General features: G+C 44.7%; 2 protein-coding genes across 5 annotated transcripts in view; both read right to left on the bottom strand.

Annotated features, from left to right (window-relative positions):
- Positions 1-305: 305 nt before the first annotated feature.
- LOC129164631 (kinesin-like protein KIFC1) lies at positions 306-6,469 on the bottom strand. Of its 3 annotated transcripts, none has more exons than XM_054745525.2 (6): positions 6,225-6,469; positions 6,092-6,145; positions 5,939-6,010; positions 5,572-5,767; positions 5,319-5,484; positions 306-484 (listed from the first exon to the last, which is right to left on the bottom strand). In XM_054745525.2, exons 1-6 carry the CDS (start codon positions 6,334-6,336, stop codon positions 440-442), a joined length of 645 nt encoding a protein of 214 aa, XP_054601500.1. In that variant the 5' UTR covers positions 6,337-6,469; the 3' UTR covers positions 306-439. The 3 variants fall into 3 exon arrangements, with proteins under 3 accessions (XP_054601500.1, XP_054601499.1, XP_054601497.1); XM_054745524.2 differs by lacking the exon at positions 306-484 and adding an exon at positions 1,308-1,528; XM_054745522.2 differs by lacking the exon at positions 306-484 and adding an exon at positions 3,348-3,609.
- LOC129164629 (uncharacterized) overlaps positions 6,225-13,554 on the bottom strand; it is a 21,443-nt gene continuing 14,113 nt past the window's right edge. For both annotated transcript variants that reach the window (XM_054745513.2, XM_054745514.2), the window contains 3 exons: positions 9,312-9,377; positions 9,084-9,228; positions 6,225-6,321 (listed from right to left, as the gene is read on the bottom strand). In XM_054745513.2, the coding sequence (XP_054601488.1) occupies positions 9,186-9,228; positions 9,312-9,377 (109 nt within the window). In that variant the 3' untranslated portion in view covers positions 6,225-6,321; positions 9,084-9,185. The remainder of the gene's footprint in view (positions 6,322-9,083; positions 9,229-9,311; positions 9,378-13,554) is intronic.

Here is a 13,554-nt window from a genome sequence, read left to right as displayed (position 1 = left end):
AATCTTTCTGAAATAAAAATTTCTTGAAATGTTAAAAAGTGGTCTACTATATTGGCCAAGTGTTTTCTTTTCTTGGAGAAGTAAGAATATAAGTAATTTAAAACAATAAGGAAGAAAACAGGAGCAGCTCATCAGGTAAAATATTTATTAAGACACAACAAGAAAAGATGGTAAAAACAGAATATGATTGTTTTCATTAGTAAAATTCATACAATTTTAATTAAAGCTTAAAAACTGCTAAAAACACACACAGAGAATTTATAAAAGGAGGCTAGAACCTGTAAGAACTCAGGGTACCTGAGAAAAAAACTAATGTTTTTGGTTTTTACAATTGAGACACGAGAGTGTAGACCAGGCTTCAAACTGAACCATGGAGTCACTATTTATATGATGGTGTACATAATAGGTTAAAAAATAATAATAATTGGAGGCTAAATTTCTACTTTCTGTTGGAGCTGGCCATCCCGATGACGCAGTCGTTCACCTGCGAAGATAAATAAATCAGCATTTCTAATTAATACAGCAACAAATGAAGGTGATGAAACAAAATATTCCCTTATAAAAATATACAATTTTAGCTCAATCACTAGACTCACGTTAGCCTGTTAGCAAACAAGCTACAAAAAATTCAGGATGTATTAAATAGAAATCAAAATCAAATCAAAGCTTCATTTATAAAGCGCCTTCCGCAACCGTGTCAGGAAGCTCAAGGCGCTGAACCAGGGTATATACAGCAATCCTTAAGTAAAATTTACTACTTTTTAACAGCGGATCTTCTCAGGTCGTCCTTGGGCCACATTAAATCAGGTTTTAACACTCTTAAAAACTCACGAGGGAATTTTACAATACAGCAACTGTTTAGGTACATAAAAGATAAAATCATTGAGCATAAAACATGGTAAATAAAACAATCTTTAATTGTAATACAAGCATAAATGAAACAATCTTTAATTGTAATAAAAGCATAAATGAAACAATCTTTAATTGTAATAAAAGCATAAAACATGATAATCAAAACATGAATAATAGATCTGACACTTATAAATCTTTCTGAAATAAAAATTTCTTGAAATGTTAAAAAGTGGTCTACTATATTGGCCAAGTGTTTACTTTTCTTGGAGAAGTAAGAATATAAGTAATTTAAAACAAAATAAGGAAGAAAACAGGAGCAGCTCATCAGGTAAAATATTTATTAAGACACAACAAGAAAAGATGGTAAAAACAGAATATGATTGTTTTCATTAGTAAAATTCATACAATTTTAATTAAAGCTTAAAAACTGCTAAAAACACACAAAGAGAATTTATAAAATGAGGCTAAAACCTGTAAGAACTCAGGGTACCTGAGAAAAAAACAAATGTTTTTGGTTTTTACAATTGAGACACGAGAGTGTAGACCAGGCTTCAAACTGAACCATGGAGTCACTATTTATATGATGGTGTGTTCATAAGTAAAAAAATAATAATAATTGGAGGCTAAATTTCTATTTTCTGTTGGAGCTGGCCGTTCCGATGACGCAGTCGTTCACCTGCGAAGATAAATAAATCAGCATTTCTAATTAATACAGCAACAAATGAAGGTGATGAAACAAAATATTCCCTTATAAAAATATACAATTTTAGCTCAATCACTAGACTCACGTTAGCCTGTTAGCAAACAAGCTACAAAAAATTCAGGATGTATTAAAATAATAGAAATCAAAATCAAATCAAAGCTTCATTTATAAAGCGCCTTCCGCAACCGTGTCAGGAAGCTCAAGGCGCTGAACCAGGGTATATACAGCAATCCTTAAGTAAAATTTTCTACTTTTTAATACTTTTTTTTTTGCTACCTTCAGAATTTTCTTTAAAACCATCACAACACTAAATTGCAAGTGTTAATCAGCGACCTATTTACACATATTTTAACATATATAACATACAAAAAGAATAGACTTAGAGACTCACTGATGTTGACAACATATTGCACATATTTATTTTAATTAGAAAATAAGCCAGGCACTTCTTTCCAGCGGTTCAGACAGTTGACCACGAGGCCTGAAATGATGCAGAACGACCACTGAATATGACGTCATCATTATGTGACCCGATATGCTAAAGTAGGGCTGCTCGATTATGGCAAAAACAATAATCACGATTATTGTGACTGAAATTGAGATCTCGATTATTTTTCAATTTATGTAGATTTTTTTTTGTTTTTTTATTCAGTCATAAAACTGCTCAGGGCAAAAACAAACAAGAGACAAGATGATCACTAAAATAACTCCTGATTCCCAGTATAAAAAGACCAATATACTTACAGCTCATAGTTTATGACCCAAGGGCTAAAGACCTTGGTTTAACTCATTTAAGTCTAACCAGTACAGACCCAAATACCAATATCTTGCAAATACTGACAACAAGAATTATACAGTGGCATTTATAACAAATACATGCAAATTGATGTTCACAAAATTTTGCATGACATTTATTTAAGCCCCATTCCCACCTGTACCGGGTCGGCCCGGGCCGGGTAGCCCCAGTCGGCCCCAGCCTGGCCCGGTTGATTCCACACATCCTTGCCTTAAGCCCATGTGGGCTGATTCTACCCACCAATCAGAGGCTTGCTCTAATGGAAGGTGTGAATGGGCTGATTCTACCCACCAATCAGAGGCTTGCTCTAATGGAAGGTGTGAATTTGCTGTCAGCAGTGGGCGTGTTGGCCCTGGTCGGCCTGAAGCAGTACCCCTCGGGAAGAGGGCCGAGAATGAGCCTTGGTTGGCCCGGGAAAATTCCAGGCCACCCAGATATGTAAACAACCTATGCTACCCGGCCCGGGCCGACCCGGTACAGGTGGGAATGGGGCTTAAGTCGTGTCAACGTGCTGTAGGAGAGTGCACTAGCACCGTGTCCTCAGAGAGATTAGTTATCAGCCTGAGGAACTTATTTCTACCTTATTTATACACTATTTACAATTCCATCAGTTAATGTAATAATTGTCCCAACCACAGCTGCACCCCCCACCCCCAACCCCGGTCTCACAGCAATCGGGGCAAGCTGCACGTGTTTAGCGCGCCGCACGTGCACATTTAGCCATTTTTAGCGGCTCAGGAGCCCGCAGGTACAATATGTGTCACTCACTCTGGTTAATCCAACAGGGAGCCGGCTCTGAGAGCCGTTTCTGTAGCGACTGACACATCACTGCATCATTCCCTTTCCTAAAGTCCTGAAGAACGGTCCGCAGCGCAGGCGGAGTGTTTAGCTAACCTGCAGGAAATGTCGACGACAGTTATCCAGAAAGTAGCTAAAGGTTACCAGAGATGTTTCTGACCAAAAGAGAGAACCAGGTCCAGGGTGTGACCCCTGGCATGAGTTGGGGATGATACCCATTGAGTTAAATTGAATGAATCTAGCAAATTCAAAAAGCCTTTAGCAAGCACATTGTCAGGACAGCAGATATGGATGTTAAAATCACCAAAAAATAGGACATAGTCATATTTTAGGATGCAGTCTGCCACAAGATCACCTTGAGTTCCTGAATCATGTTATGGAGCCGTCGGCGTTCCATCTCTCCAGCATGAAGCTCATCCTTCTGCTCCACCACGGTTTCCTTCAGGGAGCGAACCTCCTCCTGTGTGTTTGTGACAGGGTTCCCACTCTTTTCTTGAAATTATTTTCCAGGACTTTTCCAGGACAATTTCAAGACTTTTTCAGTGTACGTCAAGTTATCATAACTACGGTTTACCGATATCCCGATATATTTAGAAACAGATATGATATTGTACGTACCTACCTACACCGTTATTTTGACAATATAGTTGTGGAAAGATTTTTGTCTTTCACAATCCCACCTACTTTCCTCTACTTACAATGCAACACAACTAAAACAGAAGTTATTCTCTACTTTAGTTCATACCAGAGGTGTGACATTGTGGCATCATCAAGTCATCTCCATGTTTTTGTTCTGCTCAGCAACTGAACCAGGTTAATTCACTGTGCTGATTGAAATCGTCGTCGTCCTCCTCCGCTTATCCGGGTCTGGGTCGGGGGCAGCAACTAGGGAGCCCCAGACCGTCTTCTCCCTGGCCACCTCCACCAGGACCCCAAGGCGTTCCCGGACCAGATTGGAGATGCAGCCTCTCCAACGTGTCCTGGGTCGACCCGGGGGCCTCCTGCCGGCAGGCCATGCCCGAAACACCTCCCCAGGGAGGCGTCCAGGAGGCATCCTGACCAGATGCCCAAACCACCTCAACTGACTCCTTTTGATCCGGAGGAGCAGCGGTTCTACTCAGAGTCCCTCCCGAATGTCCGAGCTCCTCACCTTATCTCTAAGGCTGAGCCCGGCCACTCCACGGAGGAAACTCATTTCGGCTGCTTGTATCCGCGATCTCGTTCTTTCGGTCATTACCCAAAGCTCATGACCGTAGGTGAGGATTGGGACGTAGATCGACCGGTAAATCGAGAGCCTGGCTTTCTGGCTCAGCTCCCTCTTCACCACGACAGATCGGCTCAGCGTCCGCAGCACTGCAGACGCCTAACCAATCCGCCTGTCGATGTCCCGATCCCTCCTACCCTCACTCGTGAACAAGACCCTGAGATACTTAAACTCCTCCACTTGAGGTAGGACCTCTCCCCTGACCCGGAGTTGGCAAGCCACCTTTTTCCGGTCGAGAACCATGGTCTCAGATTTGGAGGTGCTGATCCTCATCCCAGCCGCTTCACACTCGGCCGCGAACCTACCCAGCAAGAGCTGAAGGTCAGAGCTGGATGAAGCTAGGAGGACCACATCATCCGCAAAAAGCAGAGACAAGATTCTCCTGCCATCAAACTCGACACACTCCACACCATCAAGGCCCGCTCGGAGTCGATGTCCCCCACTGCTCTTGGGACGCGGTCAAAGCTCTGCCGGAGGTGGGAGTTGAAGACCGTTTTGACAGGTTCTTCGGCCAGGCGTTCCCAGCAGACCCTTTGTTTATCCACAAGGAGGGAAAATTATTTTCCAGGACAACTCAAAAATTTCCAGGACATTTTGCAATTCCCCCCATTTTCCATGTGTTTTCCATGACTGGAAAATTGGACTATCATTTTCCAGGTTTTCCAGGACGCGTGGGAACCCTGTGTGAGGCTGGTCTGGAGCCGGGTCACGGTCGACTCCTGAACCGACAGCAAAACATTCACCCAGCCGTCTGAGCCACTGCTGCCGACGCCCACAGACCCACTGAAGGTGCTACCACCTCTCTTGTGTTTAAACATTTCAGAGAGATCTCGCCTTCTTTGAATCATTCCACAGATTTGATCATATAAACCATCCAGTTCCAGCTGGAGAGGACGATAATTTACCTTCAGAGTCTGCAGCTCGGCCTCCTGGCTGTCCCTCAGAGTCTCCATGACTTTGTATTTTGCCTCCAGATCAGAAAGTTCCCTCTGAAGGCAGTTCTTCTCAATGGTCATGTGTTTTAGATCCTCACGGACTCCACACAAAGCCTGCAGCTCCACTTCATACCCACTACATGACAACAAAACAAACATTGATTGTATTGAAGTGAAATTATTTAACGATTTAGCTTCAAATCCTAAAGAAAACATCTCTGACCAGATTTTGCTCTTCTGACTCTCCACCTCTCTCTCCAGGTTAGACAGTCGGTTGTGGCTCTGGGCCACGGAGCCTTTCAGGATCTCATTCTCGTTCACAGACCGGACCTTGGTCTGGCAGTTGCGGATCTTGCCCTCCATGTTGCTGACCTTGCCCTTCAGGTCCCATGCTTGTCTCCTCGGAGCCCCGGTCCCACCTGGACACAAGAAGTCCCGTTTATTTCTAGGTTCTGTCCAACTTTCCTACGTCCTGATTCGTCATTGCACGAAATTATAGCATAAAATTATTTTCCAGCCAAATTATATTTCGCAGCTTCGGCTCGACAGCTCTTAGGTGGTTTTAAAAGAAAGAAAGTTGTATTCCTCACCTGCTTTAGTGGCAGCGGGCGGTTTGGCTGCACCTTTAGGAGCAGTCGAAGCTGTGGGCACCTTCTGGACAGCTGATGAAACAATGTAATCATGTGAATTATTTTCCTAACTAAAAATAAAGTTACTGATGGACTAAAGGCAACCTGTCTCACCTCTGGAAGGACCAGCAGCCACAGTAGCAGCTCCTGCACCTCTCACTGATCCATCTGCATAAAACCATAATCCAACTGAGGTTTTCTAACACCCCGCCAGAGCTAGAATACGCCGACTGAGACAGTAACTTACAAAGAGAAGCTCTTCCTGATGCAACTGGAGGCCGTTTGTCTCCTATAACGGTTACAGATCTCGGACATCTTTGTGGCTCTTGCTCTTTGTGCACCTTCTTCAGCAAAAACATAAACAATAATCACAAAGTTTTAAGAATATTTAATGTCGATTTAAAGAGCACTAATGAAGGGACTTTGGCTAAGTGCTTCCCTAAGTGCTACAAACTAGAGTAGTATAATAACCCACCTCTCGTCAAACATTTTGACAGGTCTATTGTTCTTTGACCTCTTGACCTTTCAGGCCTATTGTTCTTTTGACCCCCTGACCTTGCCCCCCCTTCCCTAGCATCAAAGGTGTATTGTTCAATGACCCCCTGACCTTGGCCCCCTGCGCCTTAGCATCAATGGTGTATTGTTCAATCACCAGATGGCCTTGGCCCCCCCGCCTTAGCCTAATGTGTGTAATGGCGCATGAAGTTTCTTTTTGTGTTAGCCCCGTAGTTCCCACATCCCCTCCCTCCCTTAAGCTGAGTGTAATCCTTTTGTGTTAGCTCCCTCCCTTCCATACACCGATCTCCTCTTTAAAAGCTCAGATCGTGTCCGAATGGTGAAAAGCCAAACCTCTAAGAAAATGATGAAGCAAGAGGAGATGCATGAAGCACCAAGCCGGGACGAAGAAGTGTCTACATCCAACGCTTCAACTTCAACCCAAAAGGTGAAAGAAGAGAGTGTGGATACGCCGCTGTCAAAAATCTTGCTTTGTGAAAAATCCATCGCGATCCATCAGCTGCCTGCAGGGATTGGTGCTCCCCGCAAATCTACATTCTACATCTGCAGAGTCCAGGTTCCTCCTTTCGGCGGTAAAGAGATCTTGGAGCAAATATGGCAGTTGGAACCTTACGGCTATACCGGTAGTTTTGGGTACCGGTTCAGCTATGACACCAAGGAACTGTGTCTAATCCAAGATGTGGCTGAGGGTGAACCTCTTAAGTCCTATTTATCACACTCACCAGCGGTTCTCTCCTTGTTATGACCTCTGTGTTCCTGGGCTCCATTTTAACCACCGCACCAAGGACAGCTCCTTGCTCCGGCCCCGCTGAGACAGGATCATGGTGACAGGATCAGCACCATGGAGAGAGGCACGCCGAGACGCACCCTTCCTGCCGGCCCGCTGCCACCAGCTGGAAACAATCCGCGCTCATCAGGGCTTCTTATAAAGGAAGACGAGGCGGAAAGAGAGGAGGGCGGCGAAAAAGGACGGGGGCGCACGGCTAAAGAGGAAAAAGGGAAGAGCGGCTAAAGAAGGGGCGCACGGCTAAAGAGGAAAAAGGGGAGAGCGGCTAGAGAAAAGAGGAAAGAGAAGAGAGCGGCTAAAGAGAAGAGGGGGCGGTTGAGAAGGTGAATGGAGTTGAGGAGTTTCCAGAGAGAGTTCGAAGAGAGTTCGATGAGAGGTGACCGACAGCGCGCTTGTGTGGAAAAGGACGGAGATCGAGCCGACCGAGAAAGACGGAAAGGAAGAAGAGCCGGCAGAGACACAACCAAGATCGAGCACACGAGAGGAGCAGCAGACGAACGAGAGCGCCGAGCCGAATAAAGAAGCGGTGCTCCGGAAGAGGGTCACATCTGGAAATTGTGGAGACGAGGTACATACACCGTCCGTGGATTACGCCCACCTAGAACAGACAGACAACACAGGGATCTATTCTGGAGGAGAACCATCCGCTTCCAGAGACAGAGAGAGAGAGAACGGGAGAGCGACACGCCGGCCACGTGAGGAGCAGCACAGGACCAGAAGGAGAACTCATACCCAAAAGGAGGGTATTATTCGAGCGTGGGGCTTTGCCCTTATTTTCAGTTATATTTTAAGAGACTAGTTTAACCAGACCTCTGGCTTTATTATTTCCAAGGACCAGTTTTTCACTTGCCAGAGACATTTTCAGTTTAATAAACTCCTTTTGACTTTTAGTTGTCCTCGTGTTTGCCCCCACCACACTTGTGTTGCCCCTCCTGGTAATCCTAGGCCTGGAGGGGTGTAACACTCCTACAACGACTGGGCAGTACTCAGGCTCGCTGTTCCACGCAAGGTGTACAGAGATGATCGTGAGAGACCTCGTCCGCCTGTAAATCGCAACGGGCCGCAAGCTCTTCCAATGCTGGATAAAATCCAGAACGCTGTGACAGCATTCAGCGCTTCATGGGAGGGGGAAGAGGATGTGGATGGGGAGTGGATGTTCAAGGCCTCGGTCCATGAGAGAGGATTTGAGCTCTTTTTTATGCTGGAAAATATGCATTCTGTATGCGGAATTTACCGCCTTCTACAGGTTGTACCTTTCGATGCCTGGTGTGAAAAAATAAATGGAGGATCGTATTACTTCACTTTTTCGTACCAGCCGCTGCTGGAACGACATTCTGACAGTGCGAAAAAAGCTGGAGTTCTAAGACCTGCCTCAGGAGGAGGAAGAGGAGGAGTCGCATCATCAAACCACGCCCCCACCCAGCACTAGTTATAAAGAGCTTACAGTTAGAAACCATTTCATCCAGATGATCTAAGGCATCAGCATGATGGGGTTCTACAATCAGACAAGCCTTGATGACCTATGGAGCCCGCCACCGAGCTGGGTACTAACGGCCTCATTACCGCCGAGATACAACAACACCAGTCCGAGGCCCACATCGGCGCCATCATGCTTTCCGGAGGCATCACCACCACCGAGATACAACGGCAGTCCGAGGCCCACATCGGCGCCATCATGCTTTCCGGAGGCATCACCACCACCGAGATACAACGGCAGTCCGAGGCCCACATCGGCGCCACCATGCTTTCCAGAGGATAACCTACCACGACTTCCCACCATCCTGGAGGTTCCGGAGAACGTACCATTCAGGCCCTGGGTCGACGAGACTTCTGCGAGTACTGATCCACCTTCGGTGACATCAAACCCTGAGCCTCCACCTGGTCATGAGGAGGGTGTGCAACCCCTCAATATCCAGAGCACCGATGAGGAGCCTCGTCATCTGCCTGACTGGGTGTTTTCAGAAGACAAAGTAGACCGTGTGAAAATGGGTTTTCTTCACTTGGTCAACATGGCGATCAAAGCTCACTTACCTACCATCTGCCACGGATGCAAGATCGATCACCCCAGTCAACGGCAACACGAATGTCTTTACGTAGCTGAAAATGAATTATTTTACGATTTTTACTTTATGGACATTATTCGCAGGGTTTTAACACCTAAACTAATTCCGGCTTCAAAGTTTTCTCAGTCTGTACGGCTTCTAGCCTCTGGACGCTGAGATTCTGTTCACCATGGCTGTGACGCAGCTGCACGGATTCAGGGCTGTGATGCCCATTCACAAAGACATTTTTCCGATGTACGATCGCCTATCCAAAGCTGACTTGGACGCACTGTCCGGGGTGGTGGTGGAGTGAGCTGCGGAGGGTCTCTTCTACAACTTTATTATAATCATTATATTCAATGGCGTCATTAGATTTTATTTCTGACTAGACAGTGTGTGTTTAGATTATATTTGACGACTGTTTTTTACAGTATGATTAGAGTTTATTTCTGACTAGGCTGTGTGTGTTTAGATTTTACTCATTATATTTGACGGCTGTTTTTTACAGTATGATTAGATTTTATTTCTGACTAGGCTGTGTGTGTTTAGATTTTACTCATTATATTTGACGGTTGTTTTTTATAGTGTGTACAATTTATGAAATAAAAAGAACTAATGAAAACGAATATGCATCATTTTTGCCAACCATTCATCAGAGATGGAGGAGGTAATGAAAAAGGTTTATTTTTCACCAAAACATCAGGGCAGTTAGGTGGTGTGGAAAGGTTTAGAACCGGTTTACAACGAGAGATTGGGGAGAAAGTTTCATCGGATAAGGCTCGTGATTTTCTCTCAGAACAAGACGCTTATACACTCCACAAACCTGCAAGAGTTCATTTTCCGAGAAATAAGGTTTTTGTCTCAGTGCCGCTAAAACAGTTTCAAGCTGACTTATGCAATATGCAAGCCTTGTCAAAATCAAACGACGGTTTTAATTACCTATTAACCGTCATAGATGTATTTTCAAAGAAAGCCTATGTACGAGCCCTGAAAAACAAATCGGGGAAAGATGTTACAGAAGCTTTTGCTTCAGTTTTGAAAGACAGCGGTGTCCCTAAAAAATTGCAAACGGATTCCGGTAAAGAATTTTTTCATAAGAAATTTGAAGCCCTCATGAAGAAACACAGAATTGTGCCCTTTGCTACAGCCAGCAGCGTAAAGGCCAGCGTTGTGGAGAGATTTCACAGCCAAAAACACCCGTCGCTACATAGATGTGATTCAAGATTTGCTGAAAGGTTATAATCATAGCTACCACTCTTCTATCAAAATGGCCCCCTTTGAAGTTAACACGGAAAATCAATGAAAAGTGTTTCGCAACCTTTAAGGGACCACCACACTGAACCCTGCAAAGAAAATGAAGTTTAACAGGGGTGATGTGAGAATTTCCAAACTCAGAGGAGGTGTTTTTAATAAAAAATATGAGCAGAGTTTCACGCACGAGCTGTTCACCGTGGACGAGTGTCTTCATCTATCGCCACCGGTTTATCAACTCAAAGATTTTGATGGGGAAAAAAATTGAAGGGTCATTTTATGAACCCGAATTGCAGAAAGTAAACTTATCGACCGAACGATCCTTCCGCGTTGAAAAAGTTTTAAAGCGCAGAACTTACAGAGGCCAGAAGCAAGTTTTTGTTAAATGGCTTGGCTGGCCTCAAAAATTTTCCAGTTGGATTAAAGCCTCAGACTTGCACAACGTTTAAAAAAACAGATACAATAAAAAATGGATTTGAGACAAGAGGAGGGTTTTTATATCACATTACCCTCTAATGCCAGTAACGAAGTGTTTAAAAATAACACGATTGCCAGTTACAGAACCGATCTAGCCCGTCACATCAATCTCAATGGCAGGTGGCAAGTGGGACTGTCTGAAATCACTTACGTTCACTCGTGGTTTAATTTACCGAACGATCGTGCGTTTGTTGAATGGCGACGAGTGAAAGAACCTGAGAAAATCAACAGAGCTCCGATTACTCCCGGATATTATAAAGCTATCCAAACACTTAGAATGGAATGTGAGACTGTTATGAGAAAGATTGATCCTGATTTCTATCTCATTCACAGATTCCCCGACCCCGTTCTCAAATATCAGATCGGCGATGAAATAGAATTTAGATTTTTAGCTCCTCTGGCCTATCTGTTAGGTTTTAACGCGGGTGAGTGGTTGACGCCTAAAGGTACTTCCGGCTTCAATGAACAGATCAAATCGGCGCCTCACCCCCCGATTTAGCAGGCGGTCTATATCAATGTTTCTGCTACACGGATGTCGTGACCGAGCAGTTGGTCGGCGACGTCTTCGCACCTTTAATACGCACTGTGAAAGTTGAAGGGACCTTCCGTCACACGGTCACTCATGTGTTTAACCCTGTGGATTACATCAGCGTTTCTACGAATTATATAGAAAGCATTCATATCGAAATAAAATCTGATCAGAATGAGCCGATTCACTTCTTATACGGAAAAACAACGGTGAGGCTTCATTTCAGGCCCGCACATCAGAGAAATACAATAATATAACGTGCGTGAAACAGGGTGAGAGAGTCAGTTACGCTCGTACGTCTTGCAAACATGATTTATCACCTACAGAGAAACGATCCCAACCGTTTTATCAATTATTACGTCACTCAGGCCGGTCATGGTTTACCAGGTTTTAGCAGTGTTCCTTATATGTACGGACGTGGCTTTGGATTGATATTTTCAAGACTGTTTCGATTAATGTCACCTTTTGTTAAAAAAGGATTTGCTCTGGCTAAACCGCATCTCAAAAAGGCCGCTACCGGAATCATGTCAGATGTGTTGACGAGAGCCGTCGGTAAAATCACTGACCCTAATGGCCAAGAGGGGTCAGGCCTCATGGTTCTGTCGAGGCGAGTTCGGAAAAGACCCCCCGGCAGGCGTTTAAAGACATCTACATCACGAAGCGACCGGCGCATCAAAGCTCCAGTTATTAAACGCAAGCAAAAGAGGAAGAAGTCTCGTCAGCCGGGCTCTGATATTTTTTAATCATGTCACTGCTCCACAGTAAATCGTCAGAATGTACGCTGAGTGAATTGGACCTCTTCACCGTCCCCATGACGCAGTTGTCTATCGAAGATAAGATCTACAGCGAAATTTTGCCCATAGCGGCCCTGACGGACGGCAGACCTGTAGAATTTTTTGTCTCTGGAGATGGAGAGAAATATTTAGATTTAAACGACACTCTTCTACTTTTGCGGGTGAAAATTACAAACGATGACGGCAGCCCACTGGCTGATGGTGCTGCCACGGCTCTGATTAATTACACAAGAAACACGATTTTCTCACAATGTGACGTGGTTCTCGGCAACCGTCTGATTTCACAGTCCAGCGCCACGCATCCCTACAGGGCGATTATCGAAACCCTGCTGAACTTTTCTGAAGCGAGTTTGAAATCTCAATTCAGTGCGGGATTGTTCTTCAAAGACACCGCAGGTGCGCACGATTCAACTGTTGTAATTAACGGCCCCAATTCAGGCCTTAATCAACGAGCGTTTTTTACAGAAAACTCCAGAGAAGTGGATCTGATAGGACCCCTGCATTCTGATATATTTTTTTGTGAAAGACTTCTTTTAAATTCTGCCGATCTCAGAATTAAACTGACAAGGGCCAGTGATGCTTTTTGCCTGATGGGGGCGCGTGATTCCACATACAAGCTGAAACTGCTGGGTGCATCGCTTTTTGTGAAAAAAGTTAATATTTCACCCGCCGTACGTTTGGGTCACGAGTCTGCTTTACTAAAAGCAAACGCCTTGTATCCGCTTTCACGCATTACCGTCTGTTGGTCTTTCTTCTGTTAGACCAAGCACGGGTACGGAGAAGATGGAGTTAAACACCTTTTGAGTTGGCAGAATGTGGAGTCAAATGATCAGAAGTCCAGTCACTGTTTCACCGCTCGAGAGGGGGAGAGCCTTGCAACTTCCAGCAGGTCCCGCGATCTGCTCCTGACAGTTGCTTTGGACAGACTCTCGCCGTTCTGCTGAAATTGGCAGATTTTTATTGAAGATTACAGGAATGTTACATACGCAGTTTGCCATGTACATACGTCATGACAGGTAAAAAATAACAGCCTTGTTAGTGGACAGTTAATTCATCACGAGAACATGCATCCTTGAGATTACTAGGAACATCCTGATACATGAAGATACATTTCACCGGTACCGAGAGGAAATTGAGAGGAGCTGGAATGTGCTCACTCCCTTCAAGGTTGCAGAAAAGAA

This window comes from Nothobranchius furzeri, chromosome 19 (genome assembly GCF_043380555.1).
Source record: "Nothobranchius furzeri strain GRZ-AD chromosome 19, NfurGRZ-RIMD1, whole genome shotgun sequence".
NCBI classification, from domain to species: domain Eukaryota; kingdom Metazoa; phylum Chordata; class Actinopteri; order Cyprinodontiformes; family Nothobranchiidae; genus Nothobranchius; species Nothobranchius furzeri.
This window is presented reverse-complemented; position numbering and strand designations above follow the sequence as displayed.